The following is a 14,078-nucleotide window of genomic DNA, read 5'->3' on the forward strand; positions in this document are numbered from 1 at the left end:
AAAAATTAAAAAAATTTGGGGTAGGTTGAAATCTTACAGACAGCATTATTTGTTAAGAAAAAACTAATGTTACACTTTAACAACAGTTGGGTCATAAATAAAACCCAAATGGGTCAAAAAGGGACTAACTAAACTTTTTGGGTTATTTATTTAACCCTAAAAGTTGGATCAAGACTATTGTATCTAAAATTACCATTCACCAGTGAAATAAGTGGAAATCCCATGTATCCATTCCAGTCTTTTTTTTCCTCTTTTTTTTGCAATGTGAAAATAATTACCGCCAAACAGTTTGTGCGTCATAATTAATTCAATATGCGACTTGGCCACCAGGGGCAGTATTATGCAGTCATGAAGACAAAAAAGAAGAGTTTCACAACTACTATAAATGAATAATATATAATAATAAATAGCAGTAAAATTAGTCGTTTTTCACAGAGGATAAAGAATATGTGCATACATCCATTGTTATATTGTCGCTTGTGTTCAAATAATTGTTGCCGAAAGTGTATTTATACTCCCACAGATACTTTTTCTTAGCCTGTCTATGGCTTTCCTATTATGTGTTCATGTTAACTGTTAATATATCCTAATTCTTCTCAAGGCAAAACTGTATGTGTACTCATAAATAATCATGTAAATTGTCTACCAGATCTAAATATGCCTGTAAACACTCGAGCTGTTCATCTTTGTTTTCAACCTGCAGCACAAACAAAGGAACTGGCCTTGCTCTTCCAATAGTTTCGGAGGGACGTGTGATTTCACAACAAAACAAATCATCTCGCAATTTCATTTTTATAATGGAACTGTCTTTGGCCCTTTTTTCTTATTTTTTGAGAGATTAATTTGTCGCGTGTGCGGTTGAATATTGAATATATTTCTGCGGATGATTGCTATTAAATTGCTTTTCTAATAACAGATGTCACCGCTGCATGAGGTTCGCTTTTAAAATAAACACGAGCGTTTGCCACTTCATCCATCCGTTCATCTCGGTCCAAAATAAAAGCGGTGTCAAATGGCTTTTTCTTAATCCAAAATAAATAAATAAATAAATAGTTTTGATTGACACTCCTGGAGAAATATTATTGTGGTTATTATTGTAGTTGAGTACTCAAAACTTAGTATTTGCAGTTGCATTTCTTAACAAATTCAGCCTGAATAAATATAACCGCAGCTCGGAAAAATTGGGGAGGGCAATAATGTAATTTGGGAGCAACGTGACTCGTTAGTCTTAAAGGGTGAAGCAGCCCTGCATGATCACTATTAGTTCTGGATAATCTGCAAGCAGTCTGTTTAACATTTAAAAGCAACACTGCTGGGGGCTGGTGGACTGTGAAACGGTTTCCTCACGCACACACAGACCTCTGTGGCACATGTGAACACACACACACACGTTATGTACTATTTGCTCTTGCTTGTAGCTTTAATTCTATCAATCCTGTTAAGAAGCCCCGCGGCCCGAGTAACAAGACCTGATTTACTCTTCAATCCACTTGATCCTCTCCTGTCAGCTCTGTGTTCGTACGTGCGTGTACGACGCGCGCGCGCGTGTGCGTGTACTAACTGATATTCTTTCTGCTGCGTGTAGTGCTGGTCGCGACGTTCCAGGCTCTGCTCCAGTAAGGCCCGGTTCTCCCTCAGCAGAATGCGGTTCTGCTCGGCTAAGTGTCGGTTCTCCTCCTCCATGTTCCCCTTTAGCTGGGTTAGTAGCTGCACACACGCACACACACACACATGCAAGATGAGAACACTCTGACTCTTCAAAAATTATATATAGTATCATATTTCTTCAAATAGGAGCGTTTGGTTTAGTAGACGTCATTCGCCTTTTCAAGTGACTTTTTTTTCCCAATGACTAGTTCGCCCGTGTCATAGACGTCGATTCCAATATTGAGGACCAAAACTGGCAAAATGATAACGAAATAAAAGTGAAAATAAAAAATCGGATTCAAAAATTAAATACAAAATAAAATAAAACAACACAAAATATAAATACAAGTACAAATAAATGTAAAAAATAGAAATAAACATAAAAAATGAATGTGGAAATAAATACATAAATATATAAATATAATTAAATATCAATATAAATACAAACACTCTGCTCTCATGTTTATTTATTTATTCATGAAATGTTATTCTAATAAGGGGGCGGTCCAAAGCGTGTCTCGGGTAGAAATATTTGCCGTTGCAAACTGCCTTCCGACCGTGGAGTATTCTCTGCGTGAGTCTGACATAGACTGACATGTCGAGCAAGCAATAGTTCAACCCAAGACGCACTTATAGGACCGCCCCCTCATTTGAATAACATTTCATGCCGCATTTCATGCTGGCTTTGTCTGCAACATGAAATAAATAAACATGAGAGCAGAATGTAGTTTTTAATTATTGATCATTATTTAATTATATTTCTAAATGTATAAACATTTATTTATATATACATTTTTTAATCTTATGTATTTCTTTAATTCTTTATACATATAGATTTTTGTTGATTTTATTTGCATTGATTTTTTTTATAACTTTTTTTTCCCCCCACTTTATTTATTTGTATTCTGGCAGTTTTGTTTCTCCATAATTCCACAACATGCACTGCAGATATGGCATTTGTAAAGCTGAGTTTGGAGTTTAACAGGAAAGTGCTGCTGTATGCATTCAGTCAATCAGTCAGGTTAACTGGAATAGAGCATGCCTCCTTGGTGGGGAGAGGAATTGGACAGAAAGCTTTTAAAGTGGATTTATTCGATGCGGGACAAACGCAACAGAGTCCAAAAAAATGATTAAGAAATATACAGCAACCGAGTAGAGCTCCACTTTAGTGAGTGAAGGATGTTGTAATATATTGTAGAAATAGAACAATATATGTTGTTGTATATCAGGGGTATGCAAAGTTTTTACTCTCAGGACATGGAAGAAAGAGGAGGTCCACTTCAGCTTGTGTTAAAACAAACACAGTATACGAGAAGTCAACATATACAAAGCAGTTAAGTGTATGGGGGAAAATGTTTTATTTTATTATGGGTGACAAAAGTAAAAGGTTGTTAGCATTAGTGTGAGTCTTCTGTTTCATTTTGAAATGGAAAATACATGAAAGCTTGCATCATTAAACTTGTTCATTAATTCCACCCCCCCTTTTTTTTTTCCTGAATAAAAATAGCATTCCTGTTTTGTAAAAACATATAAAAAGTAGCCTATATGATAAATAATAATAACAACAAAAATTCAAATTGTTACATTAAATTATTTATTTAATTTTAAAATGTGATGTCTTGTATCATTTAACTTGTTTTTTTCATAAATATAGCCAATATTTGTAACATTCCCCTTTTAAAAATGCTTGTGATATCTTGTAACATTCTGTTTTTTTTACAATTATAATTTAAAAAATTGTGACTTTTTTTTATCATTTACACAAAAACATTACTTTTTTTTATAAAAAAAAAAGAACATTACCATTTTTTCATAACCTTTAGATGCAAGCTATTTTTCTATTATATGAAATGCTTTATTACAGCGAATAGGTGATACCTATTATATTACAATGTTTGTTTTTTTACATCATTATTTACTGTAGTTGTGTGAAATAAACAATTGAAAACAAACGTACTGTTTCATTTATGATCAAAATTTATTTATATATTTGTATGCTTTCCCTTTTCGAAGCCCGGTATGCTCTATAAATAAACACTCCCAGCCACTATATGAAGAAATATAGCGCATATATTCATACAGTATCTCGGGTATGTTTACACAACAAAAAACCTCGAAATAGAAAATGCCAGATTAGTCGTATTCTGCAACTTTGGTTTCACCACTTAAAAAAAAAGAAATCTATTAATTGTAGTAGACAAATACCCCGCCCCCTTATTATCTTATTGACGTTTTCCCCGTTCACACTTCGTCTCTCCCCGACAGTTATCAGCGCCGCAGCAGGTTGATTGTGAGTCTTGACACACTCCAAACATTGCTTTAAAAAACAGCGCTCCATTCCCATTCCGCCACTATTTATTGGCTTTTCCGTCATGCATTATGGAAAAGTTGAAAAGAAGCAAAATGAAGCTGAAAGGAATAATTCAAAGGATATAGAGAATGACAAGCCGCTTGCTACCTGGCACTGGGAGCCGACTCCAATTGATTAATACCGAAGCTAATTTGTCGACTTTGACGGGCCAAGTGTGCTTTATTGGTCAGTTTGAATAATTCAGAAAAACACGGCCGATCCTGGCGTAGTTTTTGGTGTTTCTTGTCTATTAGCACACCAAATGTTCTTCATTAGCGGAGCAGGTTGAGGCAGCCTATCAAAACATCTCCCGCTTGGCTCCTTTATGGAAAGTCAATTTGCACGTCTGCGATCCCTCAAGCGACTTCAGACTTGAGCGCGCGAGGAGCTGTTTTCAATATTTCGCCGGAGTTTGACAGCCTTTGCGCGGAAGATTAAAGCTAATTTGAAGTTGGCTCGACAAATCACTTTTCCTCATGTGTCAAAGCTGACGTCGGCTTCCGTCAGGTGCGAGGAAAAGTCTGCTCCGGTGAGATGCTAATGATTCCACCCTGACCACGGCAATGTAAAACAGCCTCTAAAACCTGCCATAAATTTCTAATATGTTTGGTTTAATTGCCCAATAATGTTTCAGATAAATTAGCTTTATTATTCTAAGAGTGTAATGTTTCCGAGCGTCTCCGCCGCGAAGCATTAAATCCTTCTTTGCATGCAAATGTCCAATCGGCGACTGCAATATTAAACACCCGAGTGCGACTGACTGCAGGTTTGAAGGCGTGTTCCTCCTTTACTACACTTGTGGGTTGTGTGAGTTTTATGGGGAGCAAATACTGGAGCTCACACATTAAATGCTTGTTTTAGTTAAGACTGGAATTGAGCGCTGAAGTAGCAGTAAGGGATGAGCGGGTGTATTGCTCCAGGGCTCCCCCTACAGTTGTGAAGTTTAATTCACCTCAGTGGTCAATACAAATCGACGGCGGTCCCACAACATCATTCTTGTTTACAAGCAGACGCGTTATGGATTGTGGAGCTCAAGAAAAAGATGCCTTTTAATTATTTTTCGGGCTTGTGTAACGACACTCCCCACAGAGGGGACAATTAGTGTTTCGTGCATGAATAATTCACTTGATAGCAAAGTTATAAGTCTGTTGGATATCTAATATGTTTATTACGGTGGTTGTGCTTTGCAACGGAAAGCTGAGCATCATTAGTCAGTTTGTTTGTTAATGAGGATTATGTAAAAATGGCTAACCTATTTTCAAAAAACTTTGAAACTTTATAGAGGTGGACAAATGACTTTTTGCTGTTATTGCTGTTTGTTCTGTAGTGGTTCACAAAGCAGTTGAATGGCGAACAGTCTGGGGTGCTGCCTTTAGTCCAAAATCCAAAAAAGGGTCCCTTACGGGAGCGTGGAACTGCTAATGTGGTGTTTGGAACATTTTTGACTGGCAAATATGTACGATCAAAAGTACTTGTATGCTAAATGCTAAGGACTTAGCATTTTTTCCCATAATGGATATGCATATAAAGATAAGAGAAATCATGGAAATTACGAATAAATCTTTTTTACTTACCTCATTTTTGAATGTATTGGTATAATGTAGACTAAATGCTAAATCTAAAAAAAATCAATGTTTTTACTTACACATGCATAAGTAAAAAAAAAAAAAGAAGCAAAATTATGGAATTATGGGGAGGAAATTGCTGTTTTTCGGATTTAGCTTACATGAACGTTGGAACGTTTTGGTGTAATGTACAAAGGCTAAATGCAAAAAATTAAAAATAAATAAATAAAAACTGACATTTTTATTTGCACATGTGCAAGTTAAAAAAATTATTATTTTTAGAATTATGCAAAAGAAATGCTAAATTTCTAGCATTTAGCTTACAAGAACGTCAAAAAAAAAAATTCATTTGCACATGCGCGAGTAAAAATAATGATTATTTTCAGAATTATGCGAAAAAATGCAAAATGTTTTAGCATTTAGCTTAAAGGCTAACATTTTTTTTTTGTTTTTTAATTTGCACATGTGCAAGTTAAAAAATGCTATTTGTTAGAATGATGCGGGGGGAAAATGCTAAATTTTTAACATTTAGCTTACAAGAACGTTGGAACGTACATTTTATATATTATATTATAGAGAGCTATTTTTCTTATTACAAAACACATGACTTTTTTGGGGTGGGGGCGGGCGATGAGGGTGCTGCAACGGATAAATGGCAAAAACTTGTATCTCAAGGCTGTACTGTGTCAAATGTAACCAAATGCAAGTATATATCCGTATGATGATGATGAAGTTGATGCAGTCTGAGGCAAAAATGTGTTTGACACCCCTAGCATATATACAGCTAATGACCAAATTTACATTATTTGCAGTAAATAAATAGTTTTCACACCAATTGAGTGAAATGAGTTAATTCCCCACAGGTGAGCTCTGTCTGGGAATTTGCGGCTAGAAAATGAATGAATTGAGGCCAAATAGTATCTGACCAGATCCAGCAGATGAAGCTGCTGTGTCAGCAGAAGGCATCCATTTTAAGGCATCCATTTTGCACTGGAGTGGAACATCATCGATCATATTTTTAGGATCGTTGGGCCCTGGTGGAGGTCTGTTTGTTTTTCCAATTATCTTAGTACCACTATAGTAGAGGATGCACGCGTGCGTCGTCGGCTTGATACCTGAAATTGGCTGGTGAGGCGAGCGTTGCTGAGGTCCAGACTTTGGTTGGCTTCCCTCAAGGTGCTGAGCTCCCCCTCCAGGCGAGTCCTCTCCAGCAGGGAGGCGCTCAGCTCGCCCCTCAACAAGGAGCCCTGAGCCAGCAGCTCTGCCTGGGAAGCTACCAATTCTTTATGCTGGGCTTGGAGCCTGAACACACACGCAGACACGTTTACTCATTGCTCATGTCCTGCCGAGTGCTTTGGATCATCTGCGCTCTAAATTAAACCCATTATTATATTACACAGCACAATGAGTCACACACAAAGTTATACATAAATTTAAAAAATAGGGAGAAAATACATTGGATATCAGTTCAAAAATAATTTAAAACCACACTCTGGTTTTAATTTATTGCCTACAAAACACTTTATTGAGGTAAGCTATCATCTCTATGAAATTATATCTAGCATTCACAGTTGGAAGGAGGGATGTTTAATACCACTTTAATTCAGACTCATACCAGTACGAGTACTCAACTCGAGTAGTCGCCAATTCCAAGTACTTATACCGCTAGTACATAAAAAACAATGGCGGATCATTTTAAAGAAAGACCACAATAGCCCAGTTTATCATTTTTCCTTAAAATTGCATGAAATTAACAGCAATTTTCTTTTCTTCTCTTTTCTAATTTGTAGTTGCTGATTGTAAAATGGCCACAAGAGGGCAGCTGATACTGGCATCGGCCATAGTCGTGAGTACCAATACCTTGAAATAAGGCCAGATAGCAGCCTGATTCCGATACCTGGTATCAGTACTCGCCCATCTCTAGTTGGAAGATTAGTCAATTCTGAAATAAACATGGCTGGAATATTTTTAGATCTTCACAATGTGACTTCAAAGTATGAAATACATGCGTCTGTGAAAGTGTTTTAATAATTATTATTATGAACTATAAATGCAGTACATGTTTGGAGGCTCCAATGTGTCACATCGGACGCCTCCTAGTTCTTCTCAAGCATTCTGATATGGACATTAGGTTACAGTTTAATCAACATTTTGTCAACTTTGACAAATAAGCGTTAAACAATGGTGTCATAAAATCCAATAAACTTGTTTTTAATTAAATATATATATATATGTTTAGTTATATATATCATCCTATAATTGTATAACTTATTTTACAAAACATACTAATAATTAAATTGAATGTTTATAATTGAATAGTTCACGTATTGTTGAGTAACTTGGTCACCAGGGGGCAGTGTAACACCGTCATGCAGACACAAACAAAGAAGATTTCCACAATTAATGTGACTCCGTAACTGCAGTAGTTATATTGTGTTTACCTGTTTCTGCATTTGTCTGTGTTCAAATATCCATCTCGCGACAAAGACGCTATTCATTAGCTCGTGTATGGCATTTCCCATTATGTGTTAGCATTAAGCTAGCGACGGAGGCAGGCAAAGTTCTGTGGTTGTTTTCAATACACGTGCACATCTTACTGTGTGTGCGCGTCATGACCTAATCCGTTTCATAACTGGCAACAGGTGGATACACGGGTTAATTATGTACCTTCTGCCATGCAGTGGATCCGATTTATATTAATATAATATATGCCATAGATAAATGAACAAAGCTGATGATTTGGCACAATGGTTGGGAATTACTTCTTTAGAAAATGGATGGGTGGACAATCTAGTCTGTATCATTGATTAGCAAAATGGATGCTGATTAACAAGTCTAAAGGGTACATTTGAAAGTGCAGTCCCGCTATTAGCTAAATAGCACTCGCAACCACAACACGAGGACATTGTTCTTCAGTTTGGCAGCCTGTCATTACTAAAGTGTCATTAATCAGTTCTGTCAATATGATGGCGACAACCCATAATGGGATGTCGCGAAAGGATTGCCCTCAAGTTTAAATTGAAAGTTGTGTACAGTGTGAGCGTCCAAGCTGATTTTTCTATTGTTATCCTTTCCTGTTCTGGCATCTCGACTGCTTTGTTGTCCCTTGCTTCCGCTGTTTAGCGCCCACGCCATTGAGCAATACACTCTGGATTGCATTTGCATTGAACCCGCCTCCTGTTTTGTATCCTGTGATCCATAGTAATAATGTTTAAATGCTAGAGCTCACGAGGGAGGGGAGCTGAACGCCGACTCTTTGTGCAAGCGTTTGTCACCTCTCGCTGTCGTCTTTCAGCCTCTCCAACTCTCGTTCTTGCTCCAGTCGACTCTGGCTTTCCGCTTCCATCTCCTCTCTCGCCATTTTCATCTCTCGCTCGCTCTCCTCCAGCTGGCTTTTAGCATCCAGCAGCTCTTTGTAGCTACGCAATGCAACACACACACACACACACACACACACACACACACACACACACACACACACACACACACACACACACACCCACGCATTAACAGAGTTTGGCAGAAAAAGCAATTACATGTGAATGCTGAAAAATGTCCCGAAGTCAAAATGCGAAAGGAAAATGAACTGAGCACGGGTAAATGCATCGCAGCAGATCATAGCAATGGCAAAAGCATAGGGATGACATCAACTTGATTGGATGCTGGATGTAGCTGATTTGAGGTGATGCCGTGATATTGCCACGTCATTGGGAAAGATATGTGCGCAGACTGAAAAAAGTAATAACTTAGGTCTGTTTTAGGTAAGCGCAAGAAAACTGAGCGAGAAACATTATTTTGACACACAATACCTTTGGTGCGAATGCTTGTCTCTCAGCATTTAGCAGCATTCATAGGAGCAAAAGCTTGCACAATATTGTGTGGGAATGTTTGTCTCTCAGCATTCACAAAATACATTTTGATGGACAAAAGCAGCGGGATGAATGACTGAATATCAGCATTCACATGCACAGTAATAGTGTTCTGAGCACTTAACTCTCAGCATTTACATGGTAAGTTTTGTACAGTAGCAGTGGGGTGAACGATTGTCTCTCAGCATTTACATGGTAAGTTTTGTACAGTAGCAGTGGGGTGAACGATTGTCTCTCAGCATTTACATGGCAAGTTTTGTGCAGTAGCAGTGGGGTGAATGATTGTCTCTCAGCATTTACATGGTAGGTTTTATACAGTAGCAGTGGGGTGAATGATTGTCTCTCAGCATTTACGTACAGTAGCAGTGGGGTGAACGATTGTCTCTCAGCATTTACATGGTATTGTACAGTAGCAGTGGGGTGAATGATTGTCTCTCAACATATACAGTACATGCACAGTAGCAGAAGCGTGAGTGCTTGTCATTCAGCATTCACAAAATAAATAGTTTTTGCGGCATAAAAGACGTGTTTATCTCTCAGCATTCACACACGCAATAGCAGTTTTGGTTTCAGCATTTAATCAGCAGTCACAACATACGTTTGATTCATAACAGCAGTGGTGTGGATGATTGTTACTCAGCATTTATATAGTAAGTTTTGATGCATAATAGCGGTGTGAATGACTGTCTCTCAGTATTCCCAAGCACAACCGAAGCAGTAGTGTGAAGGCTTGTCTCTCAGCACTCACAAAATAAATTGTTAATGCACAACAGCAGTGGCGTGAATAATTGCCTCTCAGCGGGTTATTTGGAGTATAATAGGTGTCTGAATGTTTGTCTCTCAGCATTCACACACACAACAATAGCAGTAATGTGTAGTGTATTTTTGCCACCAAACGGTGCTTGTGTGCACAGCTGTCAGCATCCACACCGTGCATTCATTGCAGTTGTGTGAATGTCTGTCTCGATGCATAAACTTTGTGTTTTTACACACAATATCCGTCATGTAAATGCTTGTCTCTCAGCACTGTAGCGATTGCGTGTACCTGGCCTCCAGCTCCCTGTGTCGCGCCTCCAGATTGCGGCTGCTGCTCCGCAGGCGCGAGTGCTTGTCTAGAAGTTCCTCCAGCTCCGCCTCCTGGCGCTGCTGCAGCGCCGTCAGTCGCTGCTGGTCCCGCCTGAGGGTCTCCGCCCTGCCGGCCGACTCCTCCCGCTCCCGTGCCCACACCTTAGACTCCGCCTCCAGCGCCGCGCACCGGGCCTCGCTCTCGCTGTGGCGCGCCAGCGCCGCTGCATGCTGGGAGTTTGCGCTTGCTTGTTCTACCTGTTTGTGTGAATGTGCGGATTAGTCGTTTAATTTATTACCAACAGTTTGTTTGTAGCATTTCTCTTGGCTGCACTGCTTCTGGTATGTTTGTGAGTGCTTGATTTTTAGTCCAATCAGATTTCAGCTTCTGTGCTGCCATGTCAATCTAACTCATTCACTGCCATTGACGGCTACAGACGTCAAAAATGAATTTGAACTATTAGTTTCACATTTTTTCCACTTTTGTTAAGAGTATGTGAAAACCTAGAGAAAAAAAAGTATTGTACATTTAGAACAGATATAAAATTTGTGATTAATCTTGCGTTAACTATTGAAGTCAGACGATTAAATTTTTTAAAATTGTAATTAATCGATTAATCACAAATTTTATATCTGTTATAAACGCACAATAAAAAAGTTATAGGTTTTCATACTCTTGTTAACAAAAGTGGGAAAAAATCTAATATCGTTCAAATGAATTTTCGACGTCTGTAGCCGTCAATGGCAGTGAATGAGCTAATCTGACCTTTAGAAGAAGTGCTGGCTGGGACTGTTTCCTTAACCAATCATATTTGATCTTCGCCAGCTACCTGACCAGTAGTGATCGGTAATCATTATTACATTTAATAATCAGCATATTTGATGAGTTTCGTGTACTTTATTTTAGGTGTTCATGTTAATTGTATTAGATAAATATTGTGTTGTATGTCAATAGAGAATACGTACGCTGAGAATGACAGACTGCAAAAAAAAAAGGGCATCAGTGACCCTGGATTTCGAGAGTGCTACAACGCTAATTATAAGTGCTGTTGCGGTGAGAAATTTGAAGTAAAACTACTCACGTGAAGAGCCGCCGAGTGTTTGTTTGTACATTAAACGGAATTACTACTTGCTGCAGGCCAATTATAGAAGACAGTGCCAGTTTGTGGCAGCAAAATAGCCTCGCAGTTAGCACGTCTGACTCGCCTTTCTGAAGTTCTGTGTCTGAATCCTTCAATCACAAAAACATGGATCATTTAAGACTCAAAATTTGACACGAGCATAAATGTGAATTATTTAAGGAATACTATAAAAGCACTAAAAGTCTGATTTTCAGCGCGCGCGTGTGTGTGTACGCGCAGTTGCTAGAAAGATCGTGGTTGTGCTTTAGTCTCCTGTGTGTTTGTAGCATGTTCAATAAATGTGTCAATGTTAAAGTTCTCCTCTAGGGGACTAATAAAGGGCTCTTCTGTTTTATTAAAGCACATTGTGACGGCTGACCCGGCCGTGTCCTGAATCATGCCTTAGTTATATGCTGCCATAGGCCCGGACTGCCTGAGGGATTTCCCACACCGTCCTCTCAATCTTTATCTGTTCACATCCATAATGGTGTTTGTGCGCGCTACTAACTTGTTTTCCTTTCTCCCCTCTCAAAGCTGCTGGTGCCCTTAAGGCGGCAATCAACAATGCTACATCCCCTGTTTTTAATTAATTTGAGGTTGTTACGATGTGATGTCATTCTGTGAATGTGGAGCCTTGAAATGATAACTATGAACAGTTAGTCCATCCAATCATGTGTTTTCTATGGCATAGGTAATTGCCAATTGAGAGTCTTTAGTGAACCTACCATGCATGGAATGTGGGAGGAAGTTAGATTAAGTGGCGAGAACCCACATAAGCGTGGAGAGAATTGAACTGCACAAGAGTTGAGTCGAGATTCAAACCCAGAACTTCAGAACTGTGAAGCAGAAATGCGAAGCACATTTTTCACCATGCTGCTCCTGTTGCTTCAAAGTCAAACATTGTCTTTATGATAATATATTATATGCACCTCCACTAGTCTTAACATGGCATTCTGATTAATATTGCATTTGTGGAGTATGAAAGAAGCAGCAAAAACTGTTTTTCCTCATCTCAGGCGGCGGCCATTTTGCATCTTGTTAAGTGAAAATGACATGGGCTCAGGGCAACAAGTAACGACCATTCGCAGTTCACCTGTTTTCTGGATTTGGTTTTGTGACGATCGCAAGCCGAGCTCTTACGCTGCATTCAAGGAAGGTGGGAAGTCGGATATATTCTATCCCACTTATTCTCCCAGTTCCGACCGCAAATGTAAACAACAAAGATGGCTGAATGCGATAAATTGTTTGTTGCTCAGTCATTCCAAATCATGTTGCGTTACGTGAACCTATTTCAAATAAGTAATTAAATTAAATATAAATAAATATTTGTTTAAAATCTTGTAAATTATGTTTTGCCATTCACGGTCTGTCTTTCCATGGGGCTCACCATTGTTTGGTCTTTTTTTCCCCGACTTCGCAACTCGGACGTACGAGTTCAGACGGGCGTTCCCTTGCATGCTCACGTCCTGTATGAAAGTCAGACTTTCCGCTTTCCTTGAATGCAGTATTTGGCATTGTGATGTAACTTTCATTCGATGCGCAATTAGCAAAATGGCCGCCCGCTAAGATTGGGAAAAACTGGTGGATTTTTTTGCTTAAATCATATTCCACAGACATAATATTCATCAGAATGCCGTATTTAGGCTAGCACGGCGCTTAGAATATATTGTGACGAAAAAATTGTGACCACCATTAGTGATCATCAACATGTGGTACTAGCACCGCAAGTGCTACAGGGCTCCCTCTAGTGGTACGTAAAATAATCACCGCCTAAGTACAGGTTACTTTTATTAAACTTTTTAGTACAATACGTACATTTTTAAATAAAAAAATCTGCCTCTGCAGTTTTATTGAATTTCCCAAAGTATAACCTCAGAAAACCTCTAACTGATCCGACATTGAAATACAATACAACCTTTCCGCCTTGCTCATGTTCTCTCCCTTTCTTTGTGTGTTCTGTCACCTGTAGCTGCGTGTTGAGCGCCTGCAGTCGAGTACACGAGTCCTGCAGGCTTAGCGAGTGTCGGCGCAGCGCCTCCAGCTGCTCCCTCAGGTGCTCACACGTCTCCTGGGACTGAGACAGACGCGACAACAAAGCCTCCTGTCCTGCGAGCGCCACGGCTTTCTGAGGCAGATGTGATCAGAGAAAGGGGGGGGGGGGGGACAAAGACGGCACAGGCGGTAAATGTTTCATCCTCCTACAGCATGTAGACATTGCCTTGTCGCGGTGCTGACTTCTTGTCACACACCTATGAAATATGTTATTTGAGCTTGCCTTACATGTGCAGATGACCCTTCAGAGTGCTAATCAAGGTTAGTTTGGACATTTGGAGTATGATTCCCACTCTCTACACCTGCACAATAATACATTTATAGTGTAGAATTTGGGTCTGTCAGATTTTAAATTATATAAATTATATATAAATAATATTATAAAACTAATGAATAATAATAATAATGA

At 38.9% G+C, this 14,078-nt stretch overlaps 1 protein-coding gene and 1 long non-coding RNA gene across 2 annotated transcripts in view; one reads left to right on the forward strand and one right to left on the reverse strand.

Annotated features, from left to right (window-relative positions):
* LOC147168621 (uncharacterized) overlaps window positions 1-13,731 on the forward strand; it is a 31,199-nt gene extending 17,468 nt beyond the window's left edge. The window contains exons 3-4 of the long non-coding RNA XR_015096005.1: window positions 1,586-1,699; window positions 13,587-13,731. This is a non-coding gene — a long non-coding RNA (uncharacterized LOC147168621). The remainder of the gene's footprint in view (window positions 1-1,585; window positions 1,700-13,586) is intronic.
* Window positions 1-14,078, reverse strand: part of ccdc88b (coiled-coil and HOOK domain protein 88B) — a 57,962-nt gene that overhangs the window by 6,547 nt on the left and 37,337 nt on the right. Inside the window, 5 exon segments of the mRNA XM_086085407.1 lie at window positions 1,562-1,707; window positions 6,678-6,864; window positions 8,838-8,981; window positions 10,477-10,754; window positions 13,581-13,742. Of these exon segments, the coding sequence (XP_085941533.1) occupies window positions 1,562-1,707; window positions 6,678-6,864; window positions 8,838-8,981; window positions 10,477-10,754; window positions 13,581-13,742 (917 nt within the window).

Source organism: Leptonotus elevatus, chromosome 9, assembly GCF_054856555.1.
Source record: "Leptonotus elevatus isolate MCC_2025b chromosome 9, RoL_Lele_1.0, whole genome shotgun sequence".
Lineage (NCBI taxonomy): Eukaryota > Metazoa > Chordata > Actinopteri > Syngnathiformes > Syngnathidae > Leptonotus > Leptonotus elevatus.